Genomic DNA, 27,625 nt, shown 5'->3' with positions numbered 1-27,625 from the left:
AAAGAGGAAAAGATTAATTTTTGTGAGAATTATATTAAAGTTTCATATAAAAAGATTAATTATTACAAAATTCATCATCATTAATATAGTTTAGTTTGATTATTTATAAATCTTATAATAATTAATTTTTTTGTGCATGGGACCTGCTGTAATTCTCCCTTCATTTTTTCAAAATTAATCAACGAATTATATTTAAATTTTTAATTTTAATTTTCTTCCAGCACCGTCGCGCCACCAGAAGAAGGTTGCCGCCGGATGATTGGATGCTGTGTTGTTTTTGCCCCGCAGCTCAGTGCCATCAACTACTTGGCCAATCCGACTCCGGATTCTGGAAACCATGATTAACGGACTCACCGGAATGGAAAAGGCCTCCCCTGGCTTTGGAAATGAGCGTTGGAGGGTTCTTGAATTTTACAGTGGGATTGGCGGCATGGTACGCTAACCCTAATGATTTTTTTAATTTATTATATTTCATCTTTTAACTGTTGTTTTTCGATTGAATTTTGTGTTGTACTGTTTAGAGATACTCGCTGAAGAAATCAGGCGTGAATGCAGAAGTTGTGGAAGCATTTGAAATTAACGACAGAGCCAATGATGTTTACGAGCATAATTTTGGTCATCGTCCTTTTCAGGTCTGTTACCTAAGCCTTGTGTTCAGGAACGCGGCCTGTTTTTGGGAACAGTAGTTCATAAGTATGATTTACCTTTGTTGCGTGCTTCTGTTGGACTTAGCTCCCGTATTGGGATATTTGGTTAATTTCAAGCTTTATTTAAGCTAGGCAGAAGCTGCTAAAAGCAACAAAGATTTGCCAATGAGCCTCTTTTATTCATATATTTATTTGTTTTGGGAGCGTGGGTTTGATTGGTTTTGTTTTTCTACGACTGGCAGGGAAATATTCAAAGCCTGACGGCTACCAATCTGGATGGATACGGAGCAGATGCATGGCTTCTTTCTCCTCCTTGCCAACCTTACACTAGACAAGGTGGAATTCTTTGTCCTTCTAATTTCAGGGTTTATTTTGTTCTACAACAAAGAATTCCTTAAGCATCTTGAAATTAGGTCTCCAGAAGGACACTGGTGATACTCGGGCATTCTCCTTTCTTCAGATTCTTGAACTTATGCCATTATTAAAGCATCCTCCAAGCATGTTATTTGTGGAAAACGTTGTTGGATTTGAGGTTTGTTCATTTGATTCAATTAGTCTTACTTAATTTCTTTACCAATTTCTTTCACTCATTCTTCTTTCTTTTGTGTCTCCCCTCCCTTCCCCATTGGTTTCAGACATCTGATACGCATGCAAAAATGATTGAAATATTGGAAAAAACAAATTTTGTCTCTCAGGAGTTCATTTTGAGCCCATTACAATTTGGAATCCCCTACTCGAGGCCGCGTTATTTTTGTCTGGTAGGCTCTCTTAATGCTTGGCAAATTATTTGATCCGTATGTTTTCTTTAAAGATTTAGGATGTATTTTATATTATTGACCAATGAGCAGTCAACTGGCAAAAGGCTATAAAGTTTTGGATATGATTACATATTTGTGATCTCTCACAGTTGTGCCTACAAAATGAAATATTTGATTGTTGGGTCCTCAATTGAGTAAAATCCATTGTAAAATCTTTTGTTCTATGGTCTGACTAATAAAAAACAAAGCTTTGTCTGATCCTTGTCATCTACAATATAGAGCAAAGCGCTTTCTATTTGAGATGTTGTTTGATACTTTGTCCTTAGTTCAATGATATTAATTGCTGTATGGACAAAAATTATATAATAGCGAGGATAAAATTTTTGTTCAAGGACAAGGATCTGTTTTGAAGAAGATATTGTAGTACTGAAAATTGCACATGCAATTATCTTAAACAAATATCTGATCTTATAAAACAGAATGTTTTGATTCCATTAAAGAATGGGATTGAACACCTTGTTTGGTGGGGCGGTGACTGTGTAAACTTGCAATGTTTTCATGAGTTGGTTGATGTTGTTTATGCGTGCTTTTCCGCACTTTGATGTGATGGTCAAAGTTCTTGTTAATCACTTGACATGCAAATTGTGTTTTTCTCATGTTACATTTTACAGATGTTAGGGCAGAAGCAGAATCAACTATTCTTCTGTTTTCCTTTAAGTTTCTTTTTATTTGAAGACCTAGATATTTTTCATGAATCTTTTTTCATAATTATTGGCCCTATTCAAATAATTTTTAAGGCGAAAAGAAGACCTTCATCCCTTGTAAAAGAACGTCAGAACAGCATACCGATTCAATCTCCCAGACCATTATTTGAGCATGAAGATACAGTGACTGATGAATATGTTTTGTCGCAAAAGGACTGGGATAAGTTGTTGCAATCTTGTCAGCCAATTGAACAATTTCTTGAATTGAAGAATCCTGGCAATGATACAGACGTTGAATCTGCATCACTGGTCACTGATTTACCCGGAGATTCTGTTACAAGTTTGGAGAAACGTGATGTTCGTGAATATGCTGGGGAAGTTCTCAACAGAGCCTCTTTAGACCAGTATTCTGTTCCTTTGAGCTTGATAGAACGATGGGGAAGTGCTATGGGTATCCATGGCCTCATTAATTAGTTGCCGCATGTAAATTCACTGTTATAATCTGAGCATTATGCATTTTATTTTTTTAAATTAATATTGGTCAATATCAAGTCTTGGCCTCCTTTTCCTTAAAAGGGTTTAGATATTGTCTATTCTGATTCAAAGCGCTGCTGTTGTTTTACAAAAAGTTATTACAGATATGTGAAGGGAACTGGATCACTTTTGGCAACTGTCCAGGTATTGCTTCCAGTTTGGTCAAAATCCAAGTTTAAGTCCGCAAGTTTGCCAAAATTTCATTCTTGTCCCTTGTTTTTTGGTTTCATTTTGTTCTCCAAGTATTAAATTTGTTCAAAACCTTTACTATTTACCAATAATGTTTTTAGCTTTCTTAAAAATTTTCTGATTTGGATATGATCTATTGTGGCTGACTGAACTGGTCAATGCCAGAGAGGTGGTACGTATGACACTAGTTATTCTATACTGTCAGTCACACAACCAAAATGGCAAAAAAAAACCGGGGGGGGGGGGGGAGGCGGCACATATCAGTAAATTACCCAAAAAAAAAAAAAAAAATCAAATCAAACCAGATTTGGTGGTAGACATACGGTCGAGTATGAGGTCTAAGATCAACGTAATGGAGCAATTGATTGTATTTCTTCTCATTCACTTTTTCACCCTCCACTTGACTTGTCTTTCCATGCATTGCAGAGTTTGAAGAACGAGTCACTTGAATAATGTAACTTGTTATAGCTTTTATTACACACAAACACACTTGGAGATTTTTTTTTTTTGGAAATAAAACAATTACAAACAAGTAAATAACTAGTCTTATTTTTCATTCCACTGGAACAAATTTTCCTACACCCCTCAAACCCTGAATACTATCTGCTTTCCTTTCATACAATTTTGTTATTGGTTCTGTGGATATTAGAATCACGCTTCTTGCTTCCCTCCACCATAACTAAAATTTTCTAATATGCAGCCGGAGAGGAAGGACAAAACATCACTGAAGGAACTGTGCCTTAGATATTTTACCCCAAGGGAGGTGAATGAGTATACCTTTGTCGCATCATTACCTAGAATTTCAGTACAGACTAAATTTACTGGTGTCTATCCCTATTTGCTCACATGCATGAATGTATTTTTGGTAAACTTAGCTTAATTTCAGTGCATAATTCTAACATGCGAGGCATTGCAATTCTATAACTAGGTTGCAAATCTACATTCTTTCCCCGAAGATTTTCAATTTCCACAGCACCTAAGTCTTAGGCAGAGGTATGCCATTTTTTTAGTTTAAACTCTTATTTTTGCCTGTTCTGTTTGGAAGAACCTGGATATTGGTGTTGTCGACCCTTGTCGTTGTTCTAGTCATGGTATTTCAAGATATCTAGAATAATTAAACGGGGAGACAGCTGTGCCAATGGACACGACAGCCACGATCTATTGCCCGTGTTTTCATTTATGCCAATAAACTGTGTTGTTCTGCACAGGTATGCTTTGCTCGGGAACAGTTTAAGTATAGCAGTTGTTGCTCCCTTACTACGCTATCTTTTCACGAATCCTTCGTGATATTCGACCACATCATATGCTAAGCGGATTCGGTTTTCTCGTCCACGCCCGTCACACAAAATTTTGCATGGTGATGTGATTATAGAACTTGGTCATCTTTGAAAACGCTGTAGGTTCTTTTTGTTTCAGTCGCGAAAATGAAGTCTTAGGTGTGTTTGGCCTTCCTTTACCACACAATTCAATTTATAATGTAGTTCTTGTGACCGTTTGTCAAGACTGTCTAACGTATTATTAGTCATGTGTGCTGTAGTATTTTGTGAATGCGTGGCCCGATACCAAGAAATTTACTGTTAGTATTTTATTATATCATTTGTTTATCGATTTCGAGTACTCCTATCCTTCACAATCGATAATTTGTTGAATAATGAAGATGTATTATAAACGTTGTATTTTTTATTTTTAATTAAATTATATGTCTCCCTTGTCATATCCAAATGGTAGTGTAATTGGTTCGAAGAAGCTAGCTAAATTTGGCATGTCCAGATGAGTGCAAAATTTACAAAAATTAATATCCACACTGATTTTATAGAAGCCCTTTCTTTTATACAACATATTAGGGAGTTTGTAATGAAAGATTGGATGGTTGTTTTTAATTATGTCTTCAAAAAAGCTAATGAATGTGTTGATAAGCTTGCATATCAAGTATTTTAAGATAATTTAAATTTTATTATTTTTAATCAACTGCTTATAGAATGCTGAATCCTCTTGGAACTTGATATGATTTGATTTTTGTAACTTTTACAAGGTTTCTTTTCCTTATATTAAAAAAAAAATATTTGGCATGTCCAAAGCATCGACTTTGGATTTTTTTTTATCAGATTGATTTTGGATTTAATTCATTTGTTAAGTGAAAAAGATTAATGCGTGCATTATTAATGGCACTATTTATAGTTATAAATGGTATGGCATTCGTCCTCTAAATTAAATTTTACTGAACTGGAAAGTAAGGTTTGATAAAGGAAGGCGGTTCCAAATAAAAAAAAAGAATTAAAAAAAATTTCAATATGTGTTAGATCCACATTATCATAATAAATATAATTTCCTTGATTTAAAACGAGAATTGAAGAATTTAGCCCCAAAAAACAGAGCATTGAAGACAATTTTTATGGTTTTGGCTAACAACTATTTCGCTTTTATTTCAACACTTTTCCATCAGGGGTATGGTCTGCTTCTCGCATTTCTGTTAATTCGAACGTCAATTTTTTTTTTTTTAATAAGCAACGTTAACTTTATTTCAATCAAATATACAAATAAAACAGTTTCATTTTATTTCAATCAGAATTCAAAACTATATTTCGGTCAAAATGTTTAACTGTACCATATTAATATCAATATCAAGTTTATAAAAAAAAAAAAGTTCAATCATGAGATCGTACATGCATGTATATATTTTTTATTTCCAAAAGTCATAGGAGGGCTTCTTTTTTTTCATTTTTTTTTGGGGGCAGTTACAGGAGGAGTTTAATGCAAGTCCCATTAAATTGCTCATGAGAGTTTCCACCAAAAAAAAAAAAAATGCTCACGAGAGTTTCTACCAAAAAAAAAAAAGCTCATGAGAGTATAAATTATTAATTATCAATAAAAAATAATATTTCTGGTTTAAAAAAAAAGCTATTTAAGAAGCATCATTAATTTTTATAAATCAATTTTGAGAATTTTTTACAATATTTGTTTTGACTTTTAAAAATTATCAAGATACGAAGAAATATAATTTTTATATTTCAAAAAATATTTAAATAAATTTCGAATGATGGGGGGATATGTTCATAAAAATATGGAGATGTATCATAAAATTTGAAAATCACTGCATAAATATTTTTTGTGTGAACGTAAATATAAAATAATTTTATTTTTTTATAAAATATCTACAGAATAAATTATTTTTGGTAAAATCTCTAAACTATTTAAGTTTAAACAAATGTGCGTTAATCATATGAACAAAACGTTAAACATACATATAAAAATAAAAAAGAAAAAGAATGCGTTGAGCTTGTAAGATAAGAATATCCTAAGAAAAAGAACAGTATATGCAGCGCTTTTCTTGGAAATGTATAAGTTGATCTAATATTCAAACCCCGCAATACGGGCCCAGTAAGGTGTGGGTACAATTTCTGCGGCCCATCCGCCCTTTTATTCCCCTTATTCAGAATAATTATAAACTGTTTTTACTTTACTTTTTAATTACAGAAACCCTAATCTTTCTGGCATTCATCCGAATCGAATTTCAATCCCTTAAGCAATATTGTCGTTGGGGGAAACACTTCGATATTACGATCAAGAGTTCAAGCGATCTGATATTGACCATAGTCGAGGAAGGTCGGTATCAACGTTTTTAATTTTATTTTCATGTTTACTATTCAGATCGTTTTCTGATTTTGCATTTTTATTTTGTTTGTTATTATTTTGATGATAATTTCAATTCTCTTGGTTGCATTATTGCGCTAATTAATTTTTATTTCGATCTTCTCCGTATGATCCTCTCATATGAGTTCTTAATCTGTTTACTTTTTTATTCTGATCGTTATGGATTCTGGAATTTTTTAGGGCACTGTTTCCGTTATATTGGCCTAAGGTTTATTACCCCCTTCCCCTTTTGTAATTTTTCGTATCAATACTGTGTAAATCATGTATTTCTAGGGTTTTTATGTTTATTTATTTTTTCTACAGTGAATCAGTGAAAAAGATTAATAAAATAGCGATTTAATCATTCTACTCATGTTTTGTCAATATGATTGTGGTAATTTTTTATGTGTCTCTCATCGCAAAATTTACGGGTGGATACACTTTCAATTAAATAAGTTTTTGGGTAGTAACGAACTCATTCTCCCCTGAATGTGTCTTGTCTGTCTATTATTTAAGGCAAGAGTTATGTAATTTTTTTTAGTTATTTGCTATATTTTCTCCAATGAAAATATTATATATGAGCATTTTTTTTATAACTTAGCACCAGCATAATGATTCAATACATGCGCCTCTTCATATCATTTTTTTGGGTAAATTGACTACAGACAGTGTAAAAACTGTTTTTAAAATTATTTCCTTTTACTTGTTATTTTATACTCGGAAAATTTTCTTATACTTTTTTGGAGCCAAACAAGCCAGCTTCTTTGTCCTTGAATGTCATCCATGATTGTAAGATTAATCTTTGAGGCTAAGATATATTATGGATTTTTACAGGTTTCAAGTTGATTTAAAGTTGTCATTATGAGATTCAAAAGGGGAACAAAAGTTGAGGTCCTGAGTTATTGTGAGGCGCCTTATGGGCAATGGCGTTGTGCTGAGATTATCTCTGGTAATGGGCACACTTATAGTGTCCAGTATAACTGTTCTAGCTTGACTAATGAGGCCATGGTGGAGAAGGTTCCAAAGAAATCTATCAGGCCTTCTCCCCCTCTTGTAAAATGCGCTGATAGTTGGTCAGCTGATGATGTTGTTGAGGTCAATCATGCTGGTTGCTGGAAAGTGGCTGTTGTTTCAAAGTTTATCAGTGAAGACATTTATTTGGTGAGGCTGCTAGGATCCTGCAAGGAGTTAAGAGTTCACAAGTTTAACATAAGGGCACGCCAATGTTGGCAAGACAACCAATGGATTATGATGCGGAAGGTAGATTTCTATCTGATTAATTTGCTTATGATTTGTTTTTTTATTATCAAGAGTATTACCGCATGATTTTCTCTAAACTTTGTATTTATCTATTTGAGTATTGAAAACTTTTGGCAGTTTTATTCTGTTTAAATCTATCTAATTCATAATGAAAGTTAGGTATTGATTATAGTATTATTATTTATAAGTGGATGCTGCTTTAAATGGAAATGACATTCATTCAATAGAGCAACTTTTTAAACAATACAATTGTTATCTTGCTTGAGTCAGTTTAAATTTGAAATATTTCATGATCACTCTGAAATTTGATGCTATGCCTTGTGCTGATTATTTGTGCCCTTACCTTCACTGCAGGGAAATTCTAGAGTTGGGAAGTCTGGCAAGAATTTGAGCTTTAACAGTTATAAGATGAAACCTGAAGTTCCTCAAGCTAGAAATGATTGTTTTCCCATAGTGGATGGAAGTGGGCTGCGGGAGTCTTATCTAGTGTCATCCACGTCATTGAAGAGAGTGTCTCCTTATTGCTCCTCTTTCATTGATACTTATCCAAGAAAAATGAGAGCTGTTATGAATGAGGAAGTGCTTGAAAAGGTAGATGCTGGTTCTTACCCAAGTGAACATATGGGTGAAAAATGCATGCTTGCTTCCTTTAATAATGGAACAAATCAATATAATGAAATGGCGATGGTGAACCCTAATAATGGTACGTCACATTGTCTTGAAAGAATCAGTGATTCTAATGATTCTTGTAGTGATATTTGTTCAGTTGGCAGTTGTAGTGTGATAAGTAGCGGCCCAAACAAATTCTCTAGTGATATGTTAGCAGGTCTTTGCCAAGATGCAGATAGTCTTTGTAGCGATGCAGAGTCTTTAGATGTTGGAGGTGAGGAAGAAAAATGTTCCCTTTATCCAAAAGAGGATATAGCAGCCAGAATTCATAGGTTAGAGTTGCATGCTTATTGCAGTACTCTAAAAGCTATGTTTGCTTCAGGTCCCCTAACTTGGGAACAAGAAGCATTATTGACTAATCTTCGTATTTCACTCCATATTTCAAATGATGAACACTTGTTGGAGATAAGGAACTTAGTTTCTTCTGGTCAGCGTTTTTAATAATTTCTGCAAGCAATGTTAGCATAGGATAGTTTATATTATGTTCTGATCTATGTACAGCATTGTAAGGCTCAAATAAGAAGACCATAATCTTGGTATTCATCTTGTAATTGTTACTAGAATTATTGTGAATTATTACAAGCTGTGAAGTTCCCTACTCTTTTTTTGAGAAGCTATTTGAGATTTAAGTGATACTTTTCATTATTTAAATGATAATATAGTTGTGAACTGGTACATCTGGAATGATTTGCTGCAGCTACGCGGGATTCATCTAATTGTTTCTTTGATAGCTGTTTGATGCTATGACAATAATTTTATCACAATGTTGAAAAGCTTTTTTTTCTTTGCTTTGAGAATCCTCACTGCTTGAGTTGGGCTGTGGCACTGTAAACACGTCAGATGCGATACTTCAATTATGATGTCTTTATGTCAGATTCTGTGCTTAATCCTTGTTGGTTTCTTTCTGCACTTCTATATCATTCTATGATAGTTAAACTCTGTATAACCAGTCAATGATCAAGGACTGCGACTAGTCTATGTAGTGCAGCACAAAATATGGCAGCTTACATGATGTGGGTAAACTTGATTTGCTGTCTATTTGATAGCGCACCAGAAGTTTTGCTTTTTAACTATTGATGAATCGACTACATTTTCCAGGGCCAGTGTTGGAGGCCTGCATGCCTTGCTTCCAAAGGTTAAACATGATGCTAGGTTTGCCACTTTTCTCCTGGCAAATTAGTTGATGACATCTATTACTAATTTTGTTACGAATGACAAATTTCTGACCAGTGTGTGCTATCCTCGTTTCTGTTTGAAATATATAGTCCATTTCAGGTATGGTTAGAAAGGACACTTGCTGTGTCAAGTCAAACATGAACTTCCTAATAGCTGCTGTGATATAACCGTGACATGGAAGTCTAGTTCTCGCTTGTCAGGTGGATTATGTTCCTGGAAATGGCATACTCTATCCTGATAATTGAAAAGCCTTGTGATGTTGGGCTTTTGGTATTTTTATGGTAATACTAATGTCTTAGGTGTAGGCTTGTTGGATGCGTTAAGGTTTTTATAGATATTCTTTACTAATGGCCTGATTCTAAAGTTAGAACTTAGAATCTGCTTTAGTATTAATTGAAGTATGCGAAAATTTTTGAAAGGCTTACCTTTTGCAGCTCTGATCCTGACATGTTGGAATTGACTGACATAGATCATATTCCAACATTGATTTTCGGGTTTTTTTTTTTGGCTTGTGAAAATTGTTTTTTTTTTTGTTTGTGAAAATTGTTTAAGTGATTACTTAATGTGAACCGCGAGGGAATCTGAACCTCTGCTGCCAAAATTGGTTCTACCCCTCTGCATCCAATATGAAATTCACTGTTAAATTAGTCTAAATTGATCTTAACCGTTGTTTACAACCTCACAAAATCAATTACTCATCCTCTCATTTATTTCTGATGTTTTTGCTTCATCTTTTTATATCATCAAATGGCTTCCTCGAAATGCGCGTATCATCTAATTGCTTCATGACTGATCCGAAATTAGACCTTTAAATGCTGTTAAACTCGGACCCAAAAAAATGCTGCGGGACTTAGCGAATTGATTCCATACTACGTCGTTTTGGCCCTCGATGCGGAGAGATGTTACCAATTTTGCCAGGGAAGATTCAGATTCCGAAAAAGCGAGCGAGGTGTTGTAGCACTTTTCTGCTGAACCATCCATTGTCTGCAAATCATTAGGCAGACAAGTAGATAAGGATTTACTCGTATATGATAAATGTTATCTACTTATTTTGTACCCTTTGGGAATAATTTGCCACACGTGAGTTTGAAAGGTCTGCAATACCGATCGTGGCTTTGGTAACACGCGTAAGAATCTAGCAAGCGGAATCTGTAGATTGGCTTAAAGACGCCCGCAAAAGTCCACTTGGCGGTCCGATTCTGGCATTTGCAAAATTGATTTGGCCCCTTCGCCCAAACAAACGATTTGGGTCGGCGACTTCGATGGTTATGGGGTATGGTTGACGAGTCAGGGCCATGCAACGTAATATTTTCTCTTCTGTTCTTAGATGTTTTTTTAATTATATGCTCCACTTTTAAGTCCACATTGTCATTAAAGTATGATATGGGTATATGTCCCACTTAAGTCCACGTTGTCTCAGATGAAAGGGATTCGAGTCCTTTGACTGTCAATTCCTAGATTTTTTTTTTTTGGTAAAATGAATTGGTGGGTAGGCATTAATAGCATGAGGTTATAAGTGGAATTGAACAAGTGACATTCTATCTATAGGAGGTTAACTCCTAGCCAAGTTTTCTAGATTTACAAATGTATATTGTAAAATGCATATATTCATATGACAATGATCATAGCCTTATTCCATTGAATGAAGTTAGTTGCATGGATGGTATTATGTTATTGTATTCTATTAATAATCAATTCTTTAAGTTTGTATTTAGATGGGTAAATTTTAGTTGAGAATTTAAATTTAAAATCTCATATTTTTTGTTTGAATGCTATAAAAAATTTTAAATTATAATTTTAAAATTCTTTATTTGGATCTTAAATAATATTTTATATTTTATATTTAAATTTAAAAGTAACTTAGATAACGTTGGAGGTCCGGGCGGTTGATTTTCACAGGGATCGGATTGCCAACATCAACTAGGATTGAACGATAGACTTCCTTGAGATTTTACCATAGGTGACAACTGAGATCGAATAGTCGACATCCTCGATATTGGATCGTGGGCAATAATTGGGACAGGATTGTTGGTAGTGATTTGGGTAGGACTGCAAGTGTTAACAAGGACTAGATAGCTGCTTGCAACTAAAATCTGACAGTTGGCTCCCATTATGATTGGGACCAGCAATTTTGACTGAGACTGGATTGACAATCTCAAATAAGACTAGATTATTGACAAATTGGTCTCAATTGAGGTCGCCAATCTGGCCTTGGCTGAAGCCATCGGTCCTTGTCATGTTGGGATTTGATTGTTAAATCCCAATGACAGGCGGTTGATGAGTCTCGATTAGCATTGGAGGTTTTATCCTAGTTGGTGTCGGCAGTTTGGTCTCCATGAAAGTTGGCCATTTAATCCCAGTTGTTGCTAGCGGTACAGTCTCCATGGAACTTTGCCATTCAATCCTGGTCACAAGAAGTGGTTCGGTCTTGGTGAAAGTTGGTGGGCCAGTCCTAGTCGTCGCCCGCAGTCTAGTCCCAATTAGCACTAGCTGTTTGTCCAAGTGAAAGTCGGTCGCTAGATTTTGGTTGGTGATGGTGGCCTAAGCTAAGTTGGCAGTGGTAGCTCAACCCATATTGACATGGCATGGTTTGATCTTGGTCACAACTGGTGATCTAGTCTTCTTTAATGTCATCGACAGGCCAGTCAAATTACAAATTGATTGAGGCATGATTTGAAATAATATGATTTAGAAAGGATTTCAAATTATAAAAAGATAAAAATAAAATTTGATTTGGATTTGAGTTAAATTTAAACCCATACATTTTTAATTATCTAAACAATGAATTTGGCTCAAATTCACATCCAAATTCAAATCCAAATACATCCAAACATAGCATAAATATATTTTTTTATTGGAAAGTCTCATTCAATAATTTAAGGTAGCGTTTGGATTGATAGATTTAAATTTAAATTTTAGAATTAAAATATTGCTTTTTAAATCTCACATTTGAAATTCATGTCATTAAACTTTTTTCTTTTGATAGTTTAAAAATTTTTGAATGAAAAAGAGATGAATTGTTTGCTAAAAAAAAAAAGAAAAAGAGATGAATTGAGATTCATGAAAATTTGAAAATTGAGAGTTTATTACTATTTTTAATTGACATAAGATGAGAAGAGATATGAATGTCATAGAAGTATCAATAATAAAAATGAGAAGAGAATAAGTGTTTGAAATAATTAAAATTTCAAAGGATTAGGATGTAAGAAAAAATTAAAATTATAAAGAAAGTATAATTTGATATCAAATTTAAATTTATAAACTTTTATGTAATGAAAAATTTAGTTTAAATTTAAATTCTTCAAATCCTCATTAATTCACACAAGGCATAAATGAATTTCTTAATTTTTTTTCTTACTTTTTACTGAATTTATGAGCATCTAATCAAATGCTTTTCACATGCTTTTGCACCCATTACAATCTTTCAGGCTATATCAATCTTGAGATAATGATAGAAAAGCACCCACAAAATAAGATAATCTCATTTGAATCCTTTAAAATGGCTTATTTACTCTGACGAGCCAAGAAACTTCTCTGGAATTATTATTATTATTATTATTATTATTATTTTTACAAAACTACCAAATTAACCCTCGGTCCAACTCCACACCTATTACCAAAAACCAAACCACAGCTCGCTCTTAACAGTGACCAAAGTGATTTTAGCTTTTTCCTCTAATGGCTACGATGAAGGTATGTTGCCTGCTCCTTCGTCTCATCACCACAACCTACCTGCGACACCACCAACAGCTTCTGATATGCCGGACAATCTGGGAAGAAAAGTTCAAATGTCAAACTTCCAGAGGAAGCTTACTGGAGCATTTAACCCTTTAATTTCCAAATTTGAAACCCATGCCTCACCCGCCATATCTACTATATATTGGCACCTAATCTTCTTGTCCAACTTGTGCGCTTAACCTGTTCGAAGAAATTCTTTAGAGAAATGCTTACCTGTGGTTCGTGAGAGATGTACGTCGTGAAGAGAGATGGACATCAAGAAGCGGTCCATTTCAAACAAGACAACTGCTCGATTGAAGAAGCTCAGTTATGGACCGAGCACCGAGCGACGCCGTCACGGTGTGGATGGTTTCAGAGAGAGGAAGGGAGGAGAGGGGAATCGGACGAGGGAGCTGGATTGAGGGTCAGTTTGGTAATTTTGTTAAAAAAATTTAATCCCAGAGAAGAACCTTAAAACTTCTTAACGATTAGACCCATCTGGGATTCTTATATTTCATGGGAATTTTCTTATCATATTCTCATCAATCTTTTTCAGTTCCTAAGGTATAACATTTTATTTTAAAAAAAATTAATTATATGACTAAATATTTTAGGGAAAATCACATAAATTCTAATTCCCAAAGAATCCCATGAAAGCATAGATGACCCTAAAGTACAATGAACTTTAATTGTAATTAATTTTTGAAATACATTAATAAAATACACTCTAAAAAAATAAAAATATTATCTCCCTATGGTCACAGGATAAAAGTGAATTATGGTGAGTTGATAACGAATTATTGTATTGTCATTCTTGTAAGTTCAAATATCAATAGATTTAAAAATAATTAATCGTGTTAAATGGAATTTAAATATAATTTTTCCTATTTTTTATATAAAAAAATTTATATTGGAAATTGACAACTAATCACTTGTAAGTATTCTAAGATTAGTTGTCAATTTTCCATGCTAAAAGTTGTCAATTCCTTATGCTAAATTTATTAATATATCATTGACAAGTGACATTAAAATTAACCATTTTAATATAAAAAATTGATTACTGTATAGGAGATTGACTACTAATATGTTGCAATTAAGATCAAGATCTTTATAGTTGGCTAGTAATATTTTAGATATATTTAACAAATGATTAAGGGTGAATTTTGCCTTTTAACTAGTTAAGAAAGTGACCCTAAATTTAATTATGAGTCATTTATATCTCCTTAACCATTAAGATTTTTAAATTTATCACCTTGCCCTTTGTACAGTTAATTTTTTTGGTTAGTTGGGCCCACATTTAATTTTTTAATATTTATTTATTACTTATTTTATCCTAAATTATAAGACATTTTTAAACAAAATCTCACATACCAATAAACTTCATTAAATACACTAAGAATTTTAATTTTTCAAAATAAAAATATAAAAATTTAAAAACACCCTTCATTTACTATAATTAAATTTACACTTAATTAGTATTAAATAGAGAGAGGGAGAGAGAGAGAGAGGATAATATTAAAATAAGCCTATTTAATAAAACTTTAATTTTCTTAATATGTTTTATATTTTGGAACGACAAAGCTATCAAAAAATGTCTTATAATTTAGAATAGAGAGAGTATAAAATATTGCCTTATGGACCCCACTAATATTTTCTATATTTTTTAATAATTTAAAAAATTCTTCTCTTACACCTTCTCTTACCCCCCTTCTCTCTCTCTCTCTCTCTCCATTGTTCGACCAAGACTTCCTCCTCCTTTTCTTCCACCTCTCTAAACTCCAACTCAGCTTTAGTTTCAACTCTGATCACCTTTTCACCCTCCACATTCTAGGACGAGCTACCTTAAGATCAACCTAACCCACCTTCATGCATGTACGTGTCGCTTATGGATGAGAGCCACCCCAAGATCAGCCTAACTAAGCTGTTGCAAGAAGGTAACAATATTGAAGAGTTGAGTTAGCTTGTCACAGTTTTTGATAGTGGCTGTGATCTTCTTGGACATCCTAATGCTTATACCTATTAAAGGATAAGAAGGACAGTGAAAGAAAGAGATGAGAAGATGATGAAGAAGAGAAGACGATTGTAGAGAGAGGGAAAGGGGAGAGACGGAGAAAGAGAGGAGGAGAGGAGAGAGGGTGCATTTGGTTAGCAAGGTTGAGCATCCATGGCAAAACTTACATGATAATAATGATATTCCCTCAATTTGCAATTTATTTAGGATAAAGCTGCATTTGCAAGTTAGCATGTACAATATGAAGAAGCCGCTCAATGTTGCTATGTATGGAGCTCATGACGAGTTCATAATGGCTCTCAAATACTTCACCCTCATCTTCTTTATCTTCTCTCTCTTCTGCCACTCTCTCTCCATCAGGTTCATCAACCAGGTTAATATCATCAACATACTTTCTCTCAACTTCATGCTTCTCTCTCTTGCTCGGGTTGCTTTACTTTGGTTGTCATCCCTCTTGCTTGATTAAACCAAGGTAAGTGAATTGGAAGGGAGAGTGCTTCACTTCTCTCTCTTGCAGAACTGAATTCATGACTTACAACAAAGTAAAGCCAACATGCTCCCACCAACAAGCCATAAGTTCAATAAGAAGAGGGTGAGATGGAGAGATAGAGACGGAGATGGATGGAGGAGGAAGAGAGATTTTTATGTTATAAAAAAAATAAAATATTAGGACCCAATATACAATATTTTATAATAAAAAATATTAAACAATTTAAATGCGAACCCATGTGACAAGAATAATGTATCACTCAACATCAGACACAATCAGCAAATTTTTGGAAGCTAAGAGATAAAATTAATTTTAAGTTAAATTTAAACTAATTTATAATCTTTTATGCACCGTTCAAGAGCAATGTTAACCTTTAATCCCTTAACAGAGAGGCTCCATGGACAAGTAGCGGCAAAATCTTCTGGAATCCAAGAGATTTTCACGCCGAACTGAGTCACTAAGTTTACTCCCATGTCCTGCAGAAGTTTACCCCCATGTCCTGCAGGGCATGGGTAGGGCACTCACTAACCGTCCTGATGACAGTCACAGAATAACTATATTACCACACATTCTCTCCAGCCATTGATCCCTAAAAATTTAAAACGAGATAAATGTCTGTCCTACCTAACCTTTACAGCAAAATTGCGGTCCCAACATAAAGAACATTTTTACACGTTTTTATTTTTGGCCTGTGAAAGGGGGGGGGTGGTTTCCAGAAGTATCCTTTTCAAAAATTTCCAAAGCATTTCCTCATGCATGCCTTCTTAGTTAAGAATAAATATGCAAATGCAAGGCCATATTAAAAATACAACAAAACTACAAATGTATTGTGCTCAAGACGGGTAAGTACGAAGGTGGTTATTAAAAAAAAATGAAAGACGGGGAAGTACTATTTTGGGCAACACAATGTCAGCTAACATAAGGCTCACATCCCGCAATGTACTCAACCTTCGTGCACAAATATCCGCGTGTTCCCCATAACAGAACAAGGGTTTGGCTGTACATCCGTTCAATCGATAGCGAGATCTAGCCAATAAACTTCCAGGAATATGGCTGATGTGATGCTAAATTTTGTTTTTAAGATAAAAAAAAAATCAAAAGGTAAATTTCATACCCTCAAATATCAATGGTACAAACCCAAAAAAACATATATCTTAGCATCATACACAAATAGCAGCGTGTATGGAGAAAGTTTCACAGACGCCAAGTCTATGAAAATATGCTCCGCAGTATTGGACGCGAATTTTACTCAAATGCGTCGTCGTCGTCGTCTGGAAGGGGTTGAATAGCAGCTTGAGCAAGCTCTGCCTCGTGCCTGCAACACCAACAATGTAGAAATTCAGCAAACTACCAAGAACACAGCATTTTGAGGATGAAAAGAGTTCCAAAAACACGACATTAGTTGGAAGTTTAGTGGGTTAATTTCTTTTAGCCGCATATATAAATCTAGCTACTGTAATTCCCAACTAGCCTGTGAGGCACAATCGGCCAGATAGTTCTTCAGAAAAATTGCTACCTTACCGCTAAATTATGGGAGCACAATCATAGCTTAAAATTTTCATAATCAATAGAATTGCACGAGAAATTACTGTTGCTGTGCAGCCAGATCAATCTGAACTTCCGGTGGAGCCAAGGCAGGAGATTCTACGAAGTGCAAATTAGGATCACTGCAAAAATGATGCGAAAGGCAACAGATAAGTTACACAAATTCTGGACAAAATAAATCGAATTTGATGTCTGTATTAGAAGACAGTGGCAACTAACCCAGCAAGTTTCCTGGCAAGGTACAGGAAAGGCTTCTCAAAATTGTAGTTACTCTTTGCTGAAATCTCATAGTACTGCAAATTCTTCTTCCGGTGGAAAGTAACTTGCTTTGCTTTCACCTGCCTGTTCTTTACGTCAACCTTGTTGCCACAAAGAACAATTGGGATGTTTTCACAGACCCTGAAATTGCAAGCACAGACTATCCATGAGATATTAATGATGTAGGTTATCATTACTACTGAAAGCTAAAAGGTTTATGGGTTCCAATTACTGACCGGCAAAGATCACGATGCCAAGTGGGGACATTTTTGTAAGTCAGTCGTGCGGTAACATCAAACATGATAATTGCACATTGCCCATGGATACTGCATCATGGAACACCATGTCTTATAAAACAAGACAAAGCAAATATATCATCAAAAAATTTGAGAACTCGTCTTTTTTTTTCATGCATGTCAATTGTCACTGTACAATTAGTACCTACAAAAGCAAATTTGTTTGCAGTAGATAAACCAAAACACATTAAACTAATTAACTTATCAAATTAGGATAATCGTCCAAGTGAGGTAGAACTTTCATTCAAGAAATGGAAATGCTAAAAAAGTGGGAACCTAATCAGGGAGGCAGTTCACAGTTGCCATAGGACATAAAAGCCAAAATCAAAGCCATTACAATCAATCATACATGAATAAAATTTTGCGTGAGCCAAACAGAAGAACTATGCATCATTATAGAGAAATTCATATGTTCACAATAAAATTCTGTCCCCTATATTGCCACAGCATACCAGGTGGACATATCAAATGAGGAAAAATTTGCAAACGAAACTGAAATAAGCTTTATAGATAAACTCACTAATATCCATCTCTGAGACCACCAAATTTCTCTTGTCCAGCTGTATCCCAGCAGTAGAATCGAATCTTCCCACAGTTTGTGAAAAAATCCAAGGGATGGACTTCTACCCCAATGGTAGCTGTTTGCAGGACACAAAACTGAGTCAAAATCAAGATTGACGAGAACCGCCAGCGCCCGCAGTTAACATATGCAATCATAAATTTTACGTTCATATTTCTTCTCAAATTCTCCAGTTAGATGCCTCTTCACGAACGTCGTCTTGCCTGCATTATTCAAGAGAAGTCCATTAAAACCAAACAGCCAACGGCCTCGTGTATGACTAGGAGTTTTAAAGCAATTGTAAATTGTAAATGCATTCATCAATCCCCAACCCAGAGACTTATACAACCGTCACAGTGATACGAAGGCACACAGAGTACTAAACTTCTTAGCAAACTGATCGGTACACGCGTAGGTTTACAAAACACTACTTTGGCGTTGGAAGACATTCACCCGGACCCTAACCGCCAAAGAGCTGTGCTACTAAAAACATTGAAGCTCAACGTGTACGCCAGATGACAACATGAAGAGGTAGGGTTGCCATATTTCACCGGAATCGATTCAAAATAAAAGTACACCACGAAGCCCTAATAAACCACAGAGATGCATGAAAGAAAAATGAAATGTACAGATGTCAAACGCACCAGTTCCACCATCACCAACGATTACGAGCTTGAAGCTGGGATAATCAACAATTTGCTGGTTCGGCAAAGCCTGCATCAAGGTAGCAGTAAGACCAAATAAACCTCGTCAAGGAAGGATTGCTGATTCGATTGGGAAATGAAATCGGTTGAGTTACGCAGGAACGGGAAAAAAATTCACAACAAACCAGAGAGAGCACAAATAGGTTTTGAAGTGAAAGGACAAAAGGAAGAAAGATACGTACCATGGCAGAGGAATGCAGCGAAGCAAGCAGGATTGAGACAATTTTTTGAACTTGGAAGAGTGTAGAACAATGTGTTGGCTTATAAGGGAGGGTTTCAATTTGGTCAAAAAAACAAAGGGGAGGGTTTCAAGTCTGGGAGAGGCCTAGTCAAGCGTCAAGCTGACGCAGCAATCTCCACCGTCCGATTAAATCTCCTCCGCGAATTTGAATTGTTCACCTTGGGGAATGGAAAATGGGAAATGGATTGGGCTTGCCGCTCACCCCATGAGCCGACGTGTTAATTACAATTAGACTATCGATCTTATTCGCTTCAGATAATTAAAAAAAAACTAATATAAAATTATTTATAATCATTCACTGCTTTATAAATAATTAGTAATAGTAATTTTTATAATGAAATGTTGATAAAAATAAGGTATTTTAGGAATTATATATCTTTATAAAAAAATTTAATTATTGGTTCAAAAGTTAGTGACTTTTCATGAAGTTGAGCTTGAGCCTCAAATTTTTCTCCAAATAAATTGGATAAAATTTAAATAGCTTCTTCTTCCTTACTTTATTTTTTTTATATATAGACCTCAATATTATATATATTTTCAAACTTATCCAATAAACAATCAGAAGAGTTTTTATCTTTAATGTTAAAAAAATACTATATTTATTTGGAAATAATTTAAACACTCTTTTTAGCAAATAGCTATCTCTCGGAAAATACACTTCACGAGAAATTAACTTGTCATGAAATTAAATTCAACCAAACGTTTGTATGTACAGATGGATCAAAGACCCCAATTATACAAAGGCTACGTAAGAAAAGACACACACAGTACAGAATCACGTTCCTGGCTTGGAAGTTGAAACACAGTCCCCCCCATCCAGGGATGCATATCCGTCCCATGTATACAATTACGTATCAACACAGAACAGCTGAGAATGCTTTATTATTTTATTTGGCTTGCCTCCGCTCAGCTTTTATGGTGGATTGTTAATTTTAACTCTGCCTACAATATTTCGCCATCCTTTCTCGGGCTCATCTGCATAAAAAGAAGATTCATTATCGATCAAAAAGCATTTTCAAAGCTGCAGCGATGGCACTCACAGAGCAACTGATATTGTCTCGCTGTTGAGTTCTTTCACATCCTTTTATATTTCAGTATGACAAAATGACAGCAATTTTGCTGAGATTTTAGTTTTTCAGGCGAATTATGGCGGGACTTTATGTATTTTAATCTTGTCACTGCTATTATAGAATTGATCTTTAAAAAAAAAAATATTTTGCTTCTGGGGCTTGCCAACTCATTGATTGAGTTGATTCCTGTGGCTCGTTACGTGCTGTTCTGTCCTGTATTTCCTTTTAAAAATGATTACTATGTACTACTTATTCCTAAATCGAGAGGCTTATCATCTTCTCCAGTTGGTGTTGTTTGATTCATTAGGCCAAGGCACATGAGCGCATTTTGCAGTTTCAATCACGTTATTCCATACATACTATACTGTATAGTATAGACTCCTGTTCCCCATATATGAAATCAAGACGACGCTAATACCATTCTCTGTTTAAGAAAACATAATTATGCATGCGCGGCTAGTAAGGCTCGTAATAACAATTGTGATAAATTAGCTAGATCCATTTGTTATAGTTTACGAACACTCAAGAGCTTAACGTCATCAATGACTGGCCCACACAAGGAAGAGTAGTCATTGCTTCTCATAGTGTAGAATGTGCTGAGGAACATGATGCGAGTTCTGGGACTAACAGCCACAAACTTGAGAACCGCGCGTTTAAACCCTCCCTTTCCTTTGGACTCGTACGGCACTTTCATCGTGTCTTTGCCTGCAAAAGCTTCAACAATCAGAGATCCTTCGCATGCGTTGTTAGCGTCTCCCACTGCGAATGAGAGCACGTAGGTTTTGCCAGGGACGGTTCTGGCCACTTGGGCTATGGCACTCTCTTTGCCGGCCACGAGCTCCACGGCTCTTCTTCCTTGAGGAACTGAGAAATGATCCGAGTCTACGTATTTCACGGCCTTCAGAGACTCTACCGTCCATCCCGGCAACGGCGAGTGGCCGTCTTCAATGTTGGGTGGGATAAGCACACCCCAAGATGTGTTGGGGAACACGTACGGTCCTTCTTCAAACCCACCATTCTTCAGTATGTTCCCTGCAGAATATTTAACATCTTACAATGATCAATTACTTTCCCCTCATTATTGAACACTAAAGAGCTCTCACACACACACACTCCACGGCTGCAGGATTGGGTATCTTTTTTGCTTGCTTAAATGCTTGGTCCCTTTCTGTGCCATGATATGACTTAATTTCATGTCATAACATTTCCCTGACATGTATATTTTTCTTGGCAGATTCTATAAGGGAAAGTGAAATTCAAACCTTCACCTAGCTGTTAATGCTTGACAGTAAAGAGTGATGTCCCTACACAATTAAACCGGAATCAGACTACCATTACGAAACCAGACATAATTTGAAGCCAGTCTGTTAGTATCAGTAATCCTTACAGAACGCAGTATCAGTATGCATTATTGGGTTACATAAATGTCACTGAACAGCCTATCTAACTACCTCAGTGGGGCCATTAAAAGCAATTTGGACCACAAAACAATCCACATACCAGCGTGAAGAGACTAGAGAGGGTACAGAGAGAAGATCACTCACTGTTAGTAGGTCTTGGAGGGTATAAGGCTTTGACAGCAACAGAATCAATGAGTGGGCCACAGGCTGGGTCCTCCTCCACTCCTGGGTTGTGGATCAGTATCTGGGCCTCTTGGTATTGGGCCTTGAAGGCCCAAGCATAGGCATCCCAACCATTGCTGCTGTACAGAGTTTGCATTGGAAGCACACCAGAGTGAGGCGAAACAGACACGTTCAATTGCTCCTCTTGAGCACATGTACGTGCAGCCACGAAGGAGATGGAATAGTACATGCCCTTTACTACCTTTATGCTTTGCCCAATGGACGCCTCGTTGCCAAGCCTCACTGCATAGGCTCCTTCCGGGACCACCAGCAACATATCACCCTGCCTGTGTCCTGATTCTATGTACTCCACGAAGCCTGATATTTCCCACTCCGGTATGGCCCGGCTGCCGCCAATTACCACCGTGCCGTTCATGTCTGATGGCTTGGGACCCTGCTCAAAATTCCCATTTGCCAACAGTCCTGCATCATTGTATTAGAGCAATATATGACCACTAGGCATTTTAAAATAATCCTGGAAAGTGAAGTGTGAGAGAAAATGAAGAGTGAAGGTGTGGCTTACCGTCGGAGAAGGAGGAGGAGACATGGAAGGAGGAATATAACAAGAGAAGAGACAGAGAGATAAGGCATGCCATGTTCGGGGGACACTGGGAGGAATGGCTTATTAGATGGTAAAAAGAAGCACGTTGCTTGGCGCAGGGCAGGTGCTGGCCGAGCATGGGCTTTTATGCATGCCCGCTTATGAGAAAGCACTCGGATTTCACTGAAATATCAATTATGCCACTCATCCCCTGCATTGAATTGTAATTAAAATAGAAATTCTCACTCGATGGCCTATCTCGTGTCTCTTGTTGTAACTAGTGATTTTAAAAACTAAACAGCTAAAATCGCTGTTTAATCTGACATTTTTTTTAATGAAAAATGAGTTATAATATTACTTCTAATCTCACATTATATTAATCATTCTCACCTTTTCCTGATTTAAAGGGTGTTTCTGTCATTCAATTGGTACGGATTATCTCTTTGTTTTTGTACCTTTTTCCCTGCCTGTCATATCTACCCCACCGCCACCAATCCACCGTTACGTTTGCATAATTTAAAGGGTGTTTCTGTCATTTCAAGCAGTAATGATTTTGATTTGCTCCTCTGTCCTCTCAAAGCGGTAGACAATGCATGACCGATTTTTGGTTGTATTGGACGTACAGATATTGTAAATATATTATGGACTTCAGAGAGAAGTTAATATTATAAAAAAATAATATATGTGTGTGTGTCTGATGATACATGGGAATAAAAGATGTTCGTCAGAATATGAGTTTTTTTTTTTTACATTTTTTATGTGTTTTCTTCTTTATTTCAATTTTAGAACAAAATATTATAAATAACTTTAGAGGATGGATTCTGGATCGTTAGAGGCAGATTGTGGACTATAATGACGGATGAGAACTTTCTTATACGACTATATACATGTGTGTGTTTTTATAACATGCAAATTTAATGCAAGTTTTTAGACAGTTCAATTGTTTGTAAAAAAGGTCTTAAAAAGAGGTAAAAGAAGTTTAATTATTCGTGATTTTTATATCAGATAGAAAACAGTCCATCCTTACCAAAAAAATCTTGGATATTTTGGGAAAATAACAGTCGACTTATTATTTTTATTTTCTGGTTTGATTTGGGGGGGTTAGCAAACGAAACAAGCAAGTGATGCTAATTAAGAGAGCAGTTATGATACGAATGATTGATCACACACATGGACGATTCTGTGGAGGAACATAACATGTGCAATACATCATCTTTGGTTGGAAAACTTAAGTACTTGGGATCTTATCTTGGATGATATTATAAACCAGAAGGAACTGGATTTGCTCATGTGAAAGTTGTAAATAAATTAAAATACTTCGCTCTCTTTGGCGTCATTCATATCTAGTTTATACTTGTAAATTTTCAAATATAAAATTTAACCCAGAATATCAACAAGCGTTGGTCCTAGCACCAATGGATGTTTATCCCAGAGGAAGGGACAATGACCGCTTAATCATGATCTCGAGTTTGGATTTATATGAATGTGAAAAGGATGTTTTTAAAAAAGTTATCTTGATTAAATTGATAATATTTAAATTTGACCTAGTTAAATAATCATATAAAAATGGCCTGAAATTAAGTTGAGTTGTAATCTCACTCACCACCTCAATCAATCTAATTAACACTGTAAACCAACTTGGAACTTTCCGGGAAAGAAAAAAGTGTAGGAGCAAAAAATGTGAGTTGATATTAAACTGCCGAAAATCACTTCTATGAAAATATTTCTTTTCAATTGGCTCTTGAAGTGCTTTGCGTGAGCGTGTTCACTTCGATATGAGAGAAGGAAAAAGAAAAAAGAAAATTTATATTCAATAACCTGATAAAAGACTTATTCATAAAAAAAAATTAATAACAAGTTTTATTTGAAAAAAATAAATCTATATGTTTATTTTAATAATATTTTATTTTATATTAGTCCTTATATAAAAATAAAATTTGTCAAGTTTTTGAATGTGATTCTTAAAATAATAATAATAGTAAAGAAGGAACAATTAAGGGCCCATATGAAAAGCAGCCTCTCATGTATGCACTTAATCTGGATTCCAGCATGTGCCCGTCTTTGCTATGAATGATTCATGGTTCAAGTTAAAATTGAACCGTCTACGTTTAGTCTAACTCAATTATTACATTAGGCTTGAATGGCGGAAATGATCGTTTTCGTGCCCGTTTGGTTAAGTAAAATAATCGATTTTTTCATTGAAAAAATCAATTAACCAAAAAAAAAAAAAATCCAAACGTCACCGTTTGTCATTAATCAACTGTTGGTGTTAAAATCGATTTTCTTTTTTGAACGCTGTATTTGCGAGCTTCTGATAAAAGCTGATCAAGGATATTGGGAAAAATTATAAATAAAGGTAAAAAAAAATAAAAAAAACACAAATTTTAATAAAAATAAACTTCAACCCTCTTCTCTTCTTTTTTTTTTTCATAAAATTAAAACTTTAGATCTTATAAAAAATTACTAGCATAAGTTCTTATTAACTACCACCATTCACTTAGTATTTACTATAAAAATAATTTAAATAAAATATTAATTAGTAGAGAAAATTAATTTAATTTAATTTAAAATTTAAGATCATTATAAAAATTATTGTAGAGGTCTAGAAAGAGAGAGAGAAATTTTACAACATTTTTCATATTGTTATATTTTTTATATTACCAAAATTTCAAGACAATGCTTAACATTTTTGTTAAATATGGCTTATATCCATGATATCATTAGAGATCAATTTTATATATTATCATTTTATTAGTTATTATAAAATTAATGTTTGGTATTTAAAAATTAAATCTTTCTCTTTTATTAAATTTATTTAAATTAAGATATATTAAGTTATTTATTTATGTAAATTAAATTGTTAATATTAATATAATTCTAATTTTTATAATTAATCAGATATATAATTAAAATAATACATTTTACTTCTTAAATAAAATTTAACAAATTTAATAATATTATATACAAATTTATCAATAATTTAATTTTGAAAGGTAATATATGGTAATTTATACAATTAAAATTGATTCAAAATAAATTATTTAAATATCTTCAATCATGTTAAAATTAATTTTTAAAAAAATAATATCTAAATAAATTTTTTTATAATATAATTAATTATAATTAAAATTAATTATTTAATTAATTATTTTTATAATTTATTATATTCAACTAAAATTTAAATAGACACTTTAATTATGACCAAACGTTAAATTTAGGCAATGGTCATGTTTGGCGTTTTGAATTTTGAGATGTGAGAATGGACCACAACCAAACTTTCTACGTCTTCTCATTTGTTAAGAGGTGCAAATAGAGCCTTAGATGGAGAGAAGAGTCCGACAATGTCAGTCATGCCTCCACACCTGACAACTCTCTCCCTCTTTTGCTTTAACCTATCTGGTATATCTAGCGGGGCCTACTAATAGTGTTGGGGACTTGATCTTTTTGGTGGGATGGCTTTTCAATTACACTTGGATCAAATTGATAAGAGAATCATATTAATTTGATTAGATTTCAAGTTTGAATTTTGACAGTTGCGTTAAATATTTGGTAGGAGTACTCCACGCTTGATAGGATCTCATAAGTTTTCAATTTGGATTAATTTATATTCCATTAGGTTCCTTCATTTTTGATGAGATAGGCTTATCTAAGACACTAGGTGCAATACTGAAAAAGAATAAGAAGAAGCTATTTCCCCCTAATGTATGTTCTGGATAAATTAGTTTTTTTTTTCCGGTTATGCTTTGTTCGTTTGGAGAGAAAAAGTGAAAGGAAAATTAAAAAAAAATAAAGTTTGCCCCCATTTGAATGAGGAATGAAAAATAAAGAAAAAAAAAAGTAAGGAAGAAAATAAAAAATGAAACCATCACATTTTATACTTTATCAATCTCTTTCTTTTATGCAAAACCTCTCTTTCCTACTCTTCTTTAAATTCTTAGCTAGGAGCTACAATGTTTCATTGTACTTTATAGGTGATTTATATTTAATTGTAATAAATTATCTCCATTCAATATTTTAAATAAAAATAATATATTTTTATTAAATTATTTTGTTTTAAGATATAATATTATGATGATATATTTCTAATAAACAAATTGATTTTAATTTTTTTTATGAAGTTAACTTTAATATAACTTTTCCTTTTAATTTGTTTTTTATAAACATAATATATGAAACATGACATATTTTGATATAAGGGTCTAATAATTATTATAATATTTACTCATTTTTTTTCTCCTTATTCTCTTAGGCTCATCCAAACATAAGGGAGGATAATATTTTCTTCTTAATTTTCTCTGCTCTTTATTTTTTTCCTCTCAACTTTTTTTTACGTCCAAACAGGGGGTTAAGGAATGTTTTTGGTTCTCATGTTTTTTTAATAAACAAAGGATTAAACATCTTTTTTTTTTTTTTGAGCAAAGGATTAAAACATCTTGTTGGTTGTTTATTGCTATATTGCACTTTATTGACGGACAACGGTCTCATATGCTGGTGTCTTAGGAGAGGCTGATCCCATGAATCTCCCCACAAAGCAAGTTCAATGGAGCCTTTAAGCTCACACCGGCATAAATTAAATGTGCTTTCCTCCCTCGATATTTCTCTTCCATTCTTTATGTGTTTTCAAATTTGATTACAGTAAATGAGTGAAAGAGAAAAGGAGGCAGAGGCGTGTGGTGGAGAGAGGGGAGCTATGTCAAATGTGGGGTGCACAGCCACGATTGAGTTTTGTCGTTTTGACTGGATGCTCTTGGGATTAAGATTGTCATCGCCACTCACTATTATCCTTGTTGATTCATTTCACTCCCTCCCCACTATTGCCTCCTTATCAATTTCCTTGATAATCAGTATAAGTGAGGCTTGATTCGGTTATGCCTTTTGAATTCTTATAGACACATTCATGGCATATCCAACATTTGCCTCAATAATATATTATATAAGACAAAATTAACTAATTTCATGGTTTTTAAAGGGTCATACTTTGCACTTGTAAAAAGTAACTTTCTA

At 34.4% G+C, this 27,625-nt stretch overlaps 4 protein-coding genes across 9 annotated transcripts; 2 read left to right on the top strand and 2 right to left on the bottom strand.

The window, feature by feature from the left end:
• The first annotated feature begins 231 nt into the window (after nucleotides 1-231).
• LOC129294099 (tRNA (cytosine(38)-C(5))-methyltransferase 2) lies at nucleotides 232-4,423 on the top strand. Of its 2 annotated transcripts, none has more exons than XM_054932231.1 (10): nucleotides 232-433; nucleotides 522-632; nucleotides 890-983; nucleotides 1,061-1,179; nucleotides 1,343-1,405; nucleotides 2,203-2,560; nucleotides 2,693-2,787; nucleotides 3,533-3,595; nucleotides 3,761-3,825; nucleotides 4,041-4,423. In XM_054932231.1, exons 1-10 carry the CDS (start codon nucleotides 338-340, stop codon nucleotides 4,117-4,119), a joined length of 1,143 nt encoding a protein of 380 aa, XP_054788206.1. In that variant the 5' UTR covers nucleotides 232-337; the 3' UTR covers nucleotides 4,120-4,423. The 2 variants fall into 2 exon arrangements, with proteins under 2 accessions (XP_054788206.1, XP_054788205.1); XM_054932230.1 differs by having other exon boundaries at nucleotides 1,283-1,405.
• Nucleotides 4,424-6,230: 1,807 nt separating this feature from the next.
• On the top strand, nucleotides 6,231-10,000 carry LOC129294464 (uncharacterized). Of its 4 annotated transcripts, XR_008589396.1 has the most exons (5): nucleotides 6,231-6,435; nucleotides 7,297-7,722; nucleotides 8,077-9,404; nucleotides 9,490-9,543; nucleotides 9,657-10,000. XR_008589396.1 is itself a non-coding variant. In XM_054932860.1 (3 exons), the coding sequence occupies exons 2-3, from the start codon at nucleotides 7,324-7,326 to the stop codon at nucleotides 8,830-8,832; spliced, it is 1,155 nt and encodes a 384-aa protein (XP_054788835.1). In that variant the 5' UTR covers nucleotides 6,231-6,435; nucleotides 7,297-7,323; the 3' UTR covers nucleotides 8,833-10,000. The 4 variants fall into 4 exon arrangements, 1 of the variants encoding a protein (XP_054788835.1); XR_008589395.1 differs by having other exon boundaries at nucleotides 9,490-10,000; XR_008589394.1 differs by having other exon boundaries at nucleotides 8,077-9,543.
• Nucleotides 10,001-16,628: 6,628 nt separating this feature from the next.
• On the bottom strand, nucleotides 16,629-19,452 carry LOC129294645 (GTP-binding nuclear protein Ran1A). The gene is made up of 8 exons (XM_054933092.1): nucleotides 19,330-19,452; nucleotides 19,088-19,157; nucleotides 18,611-18,667; nucleotides 18,405-18,522; nucleotides 17,825-17,914; nucleotides 17,550-17,729; nucleotides 17,375-17,452; nucleotides 16,629-17,100 (listed from the first exon to the last, which is right to left on the bottom strand). Exons 1-8 carry the CDS (start codon nucleotides 19,330-19,332, stop codon nucleotides 17,031-17,033), a joined length of 666 nt encoding a protein of 221 aa, XP_054789067.1. The 5' UTR covers nucleotides 19,333-19,452; the 3' UTR covers nucleotides 16,629-17,030.
• A 1,466-nt stretch (nucleotides 19,453-20,918) lies between these two features.
• Nucleotides 20,919-22,757, bottom strand: LOC129294739 (protein DUF642 L-GALACTONO-1,4-LACTONE-RESPONSIVE GENE 2-like). Of its 2 annotated transcripts, none has more exons than XM_054933209.1 (3): nucleotides 22,604-22,757; nucleotides 22,003-22,503; nucleotides 20,919-21,508 (listed from the first exon to the last, which is right to left on the bottom strand). In XM_054933209.1, the coding sequence occupies exons 1-3, from the start codon at nucleotides 22,674-22,676 to the stop codon at nucleotides 20,964-20,966; spliced, it is 1,119 nt and encodes a 372-aa protein (XP_054789184.1). In that variant the 5' UTR covers nucleotides 22,677-22,757; the 3' UTR covers nucleotides 20,919-20,963. The 2 variants fall into 2 exon arrangements, with proteins under 2 accessions (XP_054789184.1, XP_054789185.1); XM_054933210.1 differs by having other exon boundaries at nucleotides 20,919-21,490.
• Between the last annotated feature and the right edge of the window lie 4,868 nt (nucleotides 22,758-27,625).

The sequence above is a fragment of the Prosopis cineraria genome, unplaced genomic scaffold (genome assembly GCF_029017545.1).
Source record: "Prosopis cineraria cultivar Desert tree isolate PC_DT_omini unplaced genomic scaffold, ASM2901754v1 PC15, whole genome shotgun sequence".
Lineage (NCBI taxonomy): Eukaryota > Viridiplantae > Streptophyta > Magnoliopsida > Fabales > Fabaceae > Prosopis > Prosopis cineraria.
Note: the sequence above shows the minus strand (reverse complement) of the source record. Positions and strands in the feature narration are given on the sequence as shown.

Excerpts from the sequence above, each read along its gene's own strand:
- LOC129294099 (XM_054932230.1), top strand. The coding sequence starts at position 338 with ATGATTAACGGACTCACCGGAATGGAAAAGGCCTCCCCTGGCTTTGGA. Across the intron at positions 434-521 it reads ACAGTGGGATTGGCGGCATG|AGATACTCGCTGAAGAAATC; the intron begins GTACGCTAACCC and ends TGTACTGTTTAG. Across the intron at positions 984-1,060 it reads CCAACCTTACACTAGACAAG|GTCTCCAGAAGGACACTGGT; the intron begins GTGGAATTCTTT and ends TCTTGAAATTAG.
- LOC129294464 (XM_054932860.1), top strand. The coding sequence starts at position 7,324 with ATGAGATTCAAAAGGGGAACAAAAGTTGAGGTCCTGAGTTATTGTGAG. Across the intron at positions 7,723-8,076 it reads AATGGATTATGATGCGGAAG|GGAAATTCTAGAGTTGGGAA; the intron begins GTAGATTTCTAT and ends CCTTCACTGCAG.
- LOC129294645 (XM_054933092.1), bottom strand. Across the intron at positions 17,915-18,404 it reads GGTCTCAGAGATGGATATTA|TATCCATGGGCAATGTGCAA; the intron begins GTGAGTTTATCT and ends TCCATGATGCAG. Across the intron at positions 17,101-17,374 it reads GATCTGGCTGCACAGCAACA|GCACGAGGCAGAGCTTGCTC; the intron begins GTAATTTCTCGT and ends TTGGTGTTGCAG.
- LOC129294739 (XM_054933209.1), bottom strand. The coding sequence starts at position 22,676 with ATGGCATGCCTTATCTCTCTGTCTCTTCTCTTGTTATATTCCTCCTTC. Across the intron at positions 22,504-22,603 it reads CTCCTCCTCCTTCTCCGACG|GACTGTTGGCAAATGGGAAT; the intron begins GTAAGCCACACC and ends ACAATGATGCAG. Across the intron at positions 21,509-22,002 it reads CCCTCCAAGACCTACTAACA|ATGTTAAATATTCTGCAGGG; the intron begins GTGAGTGATCTT and ends GATCATTGTAAG.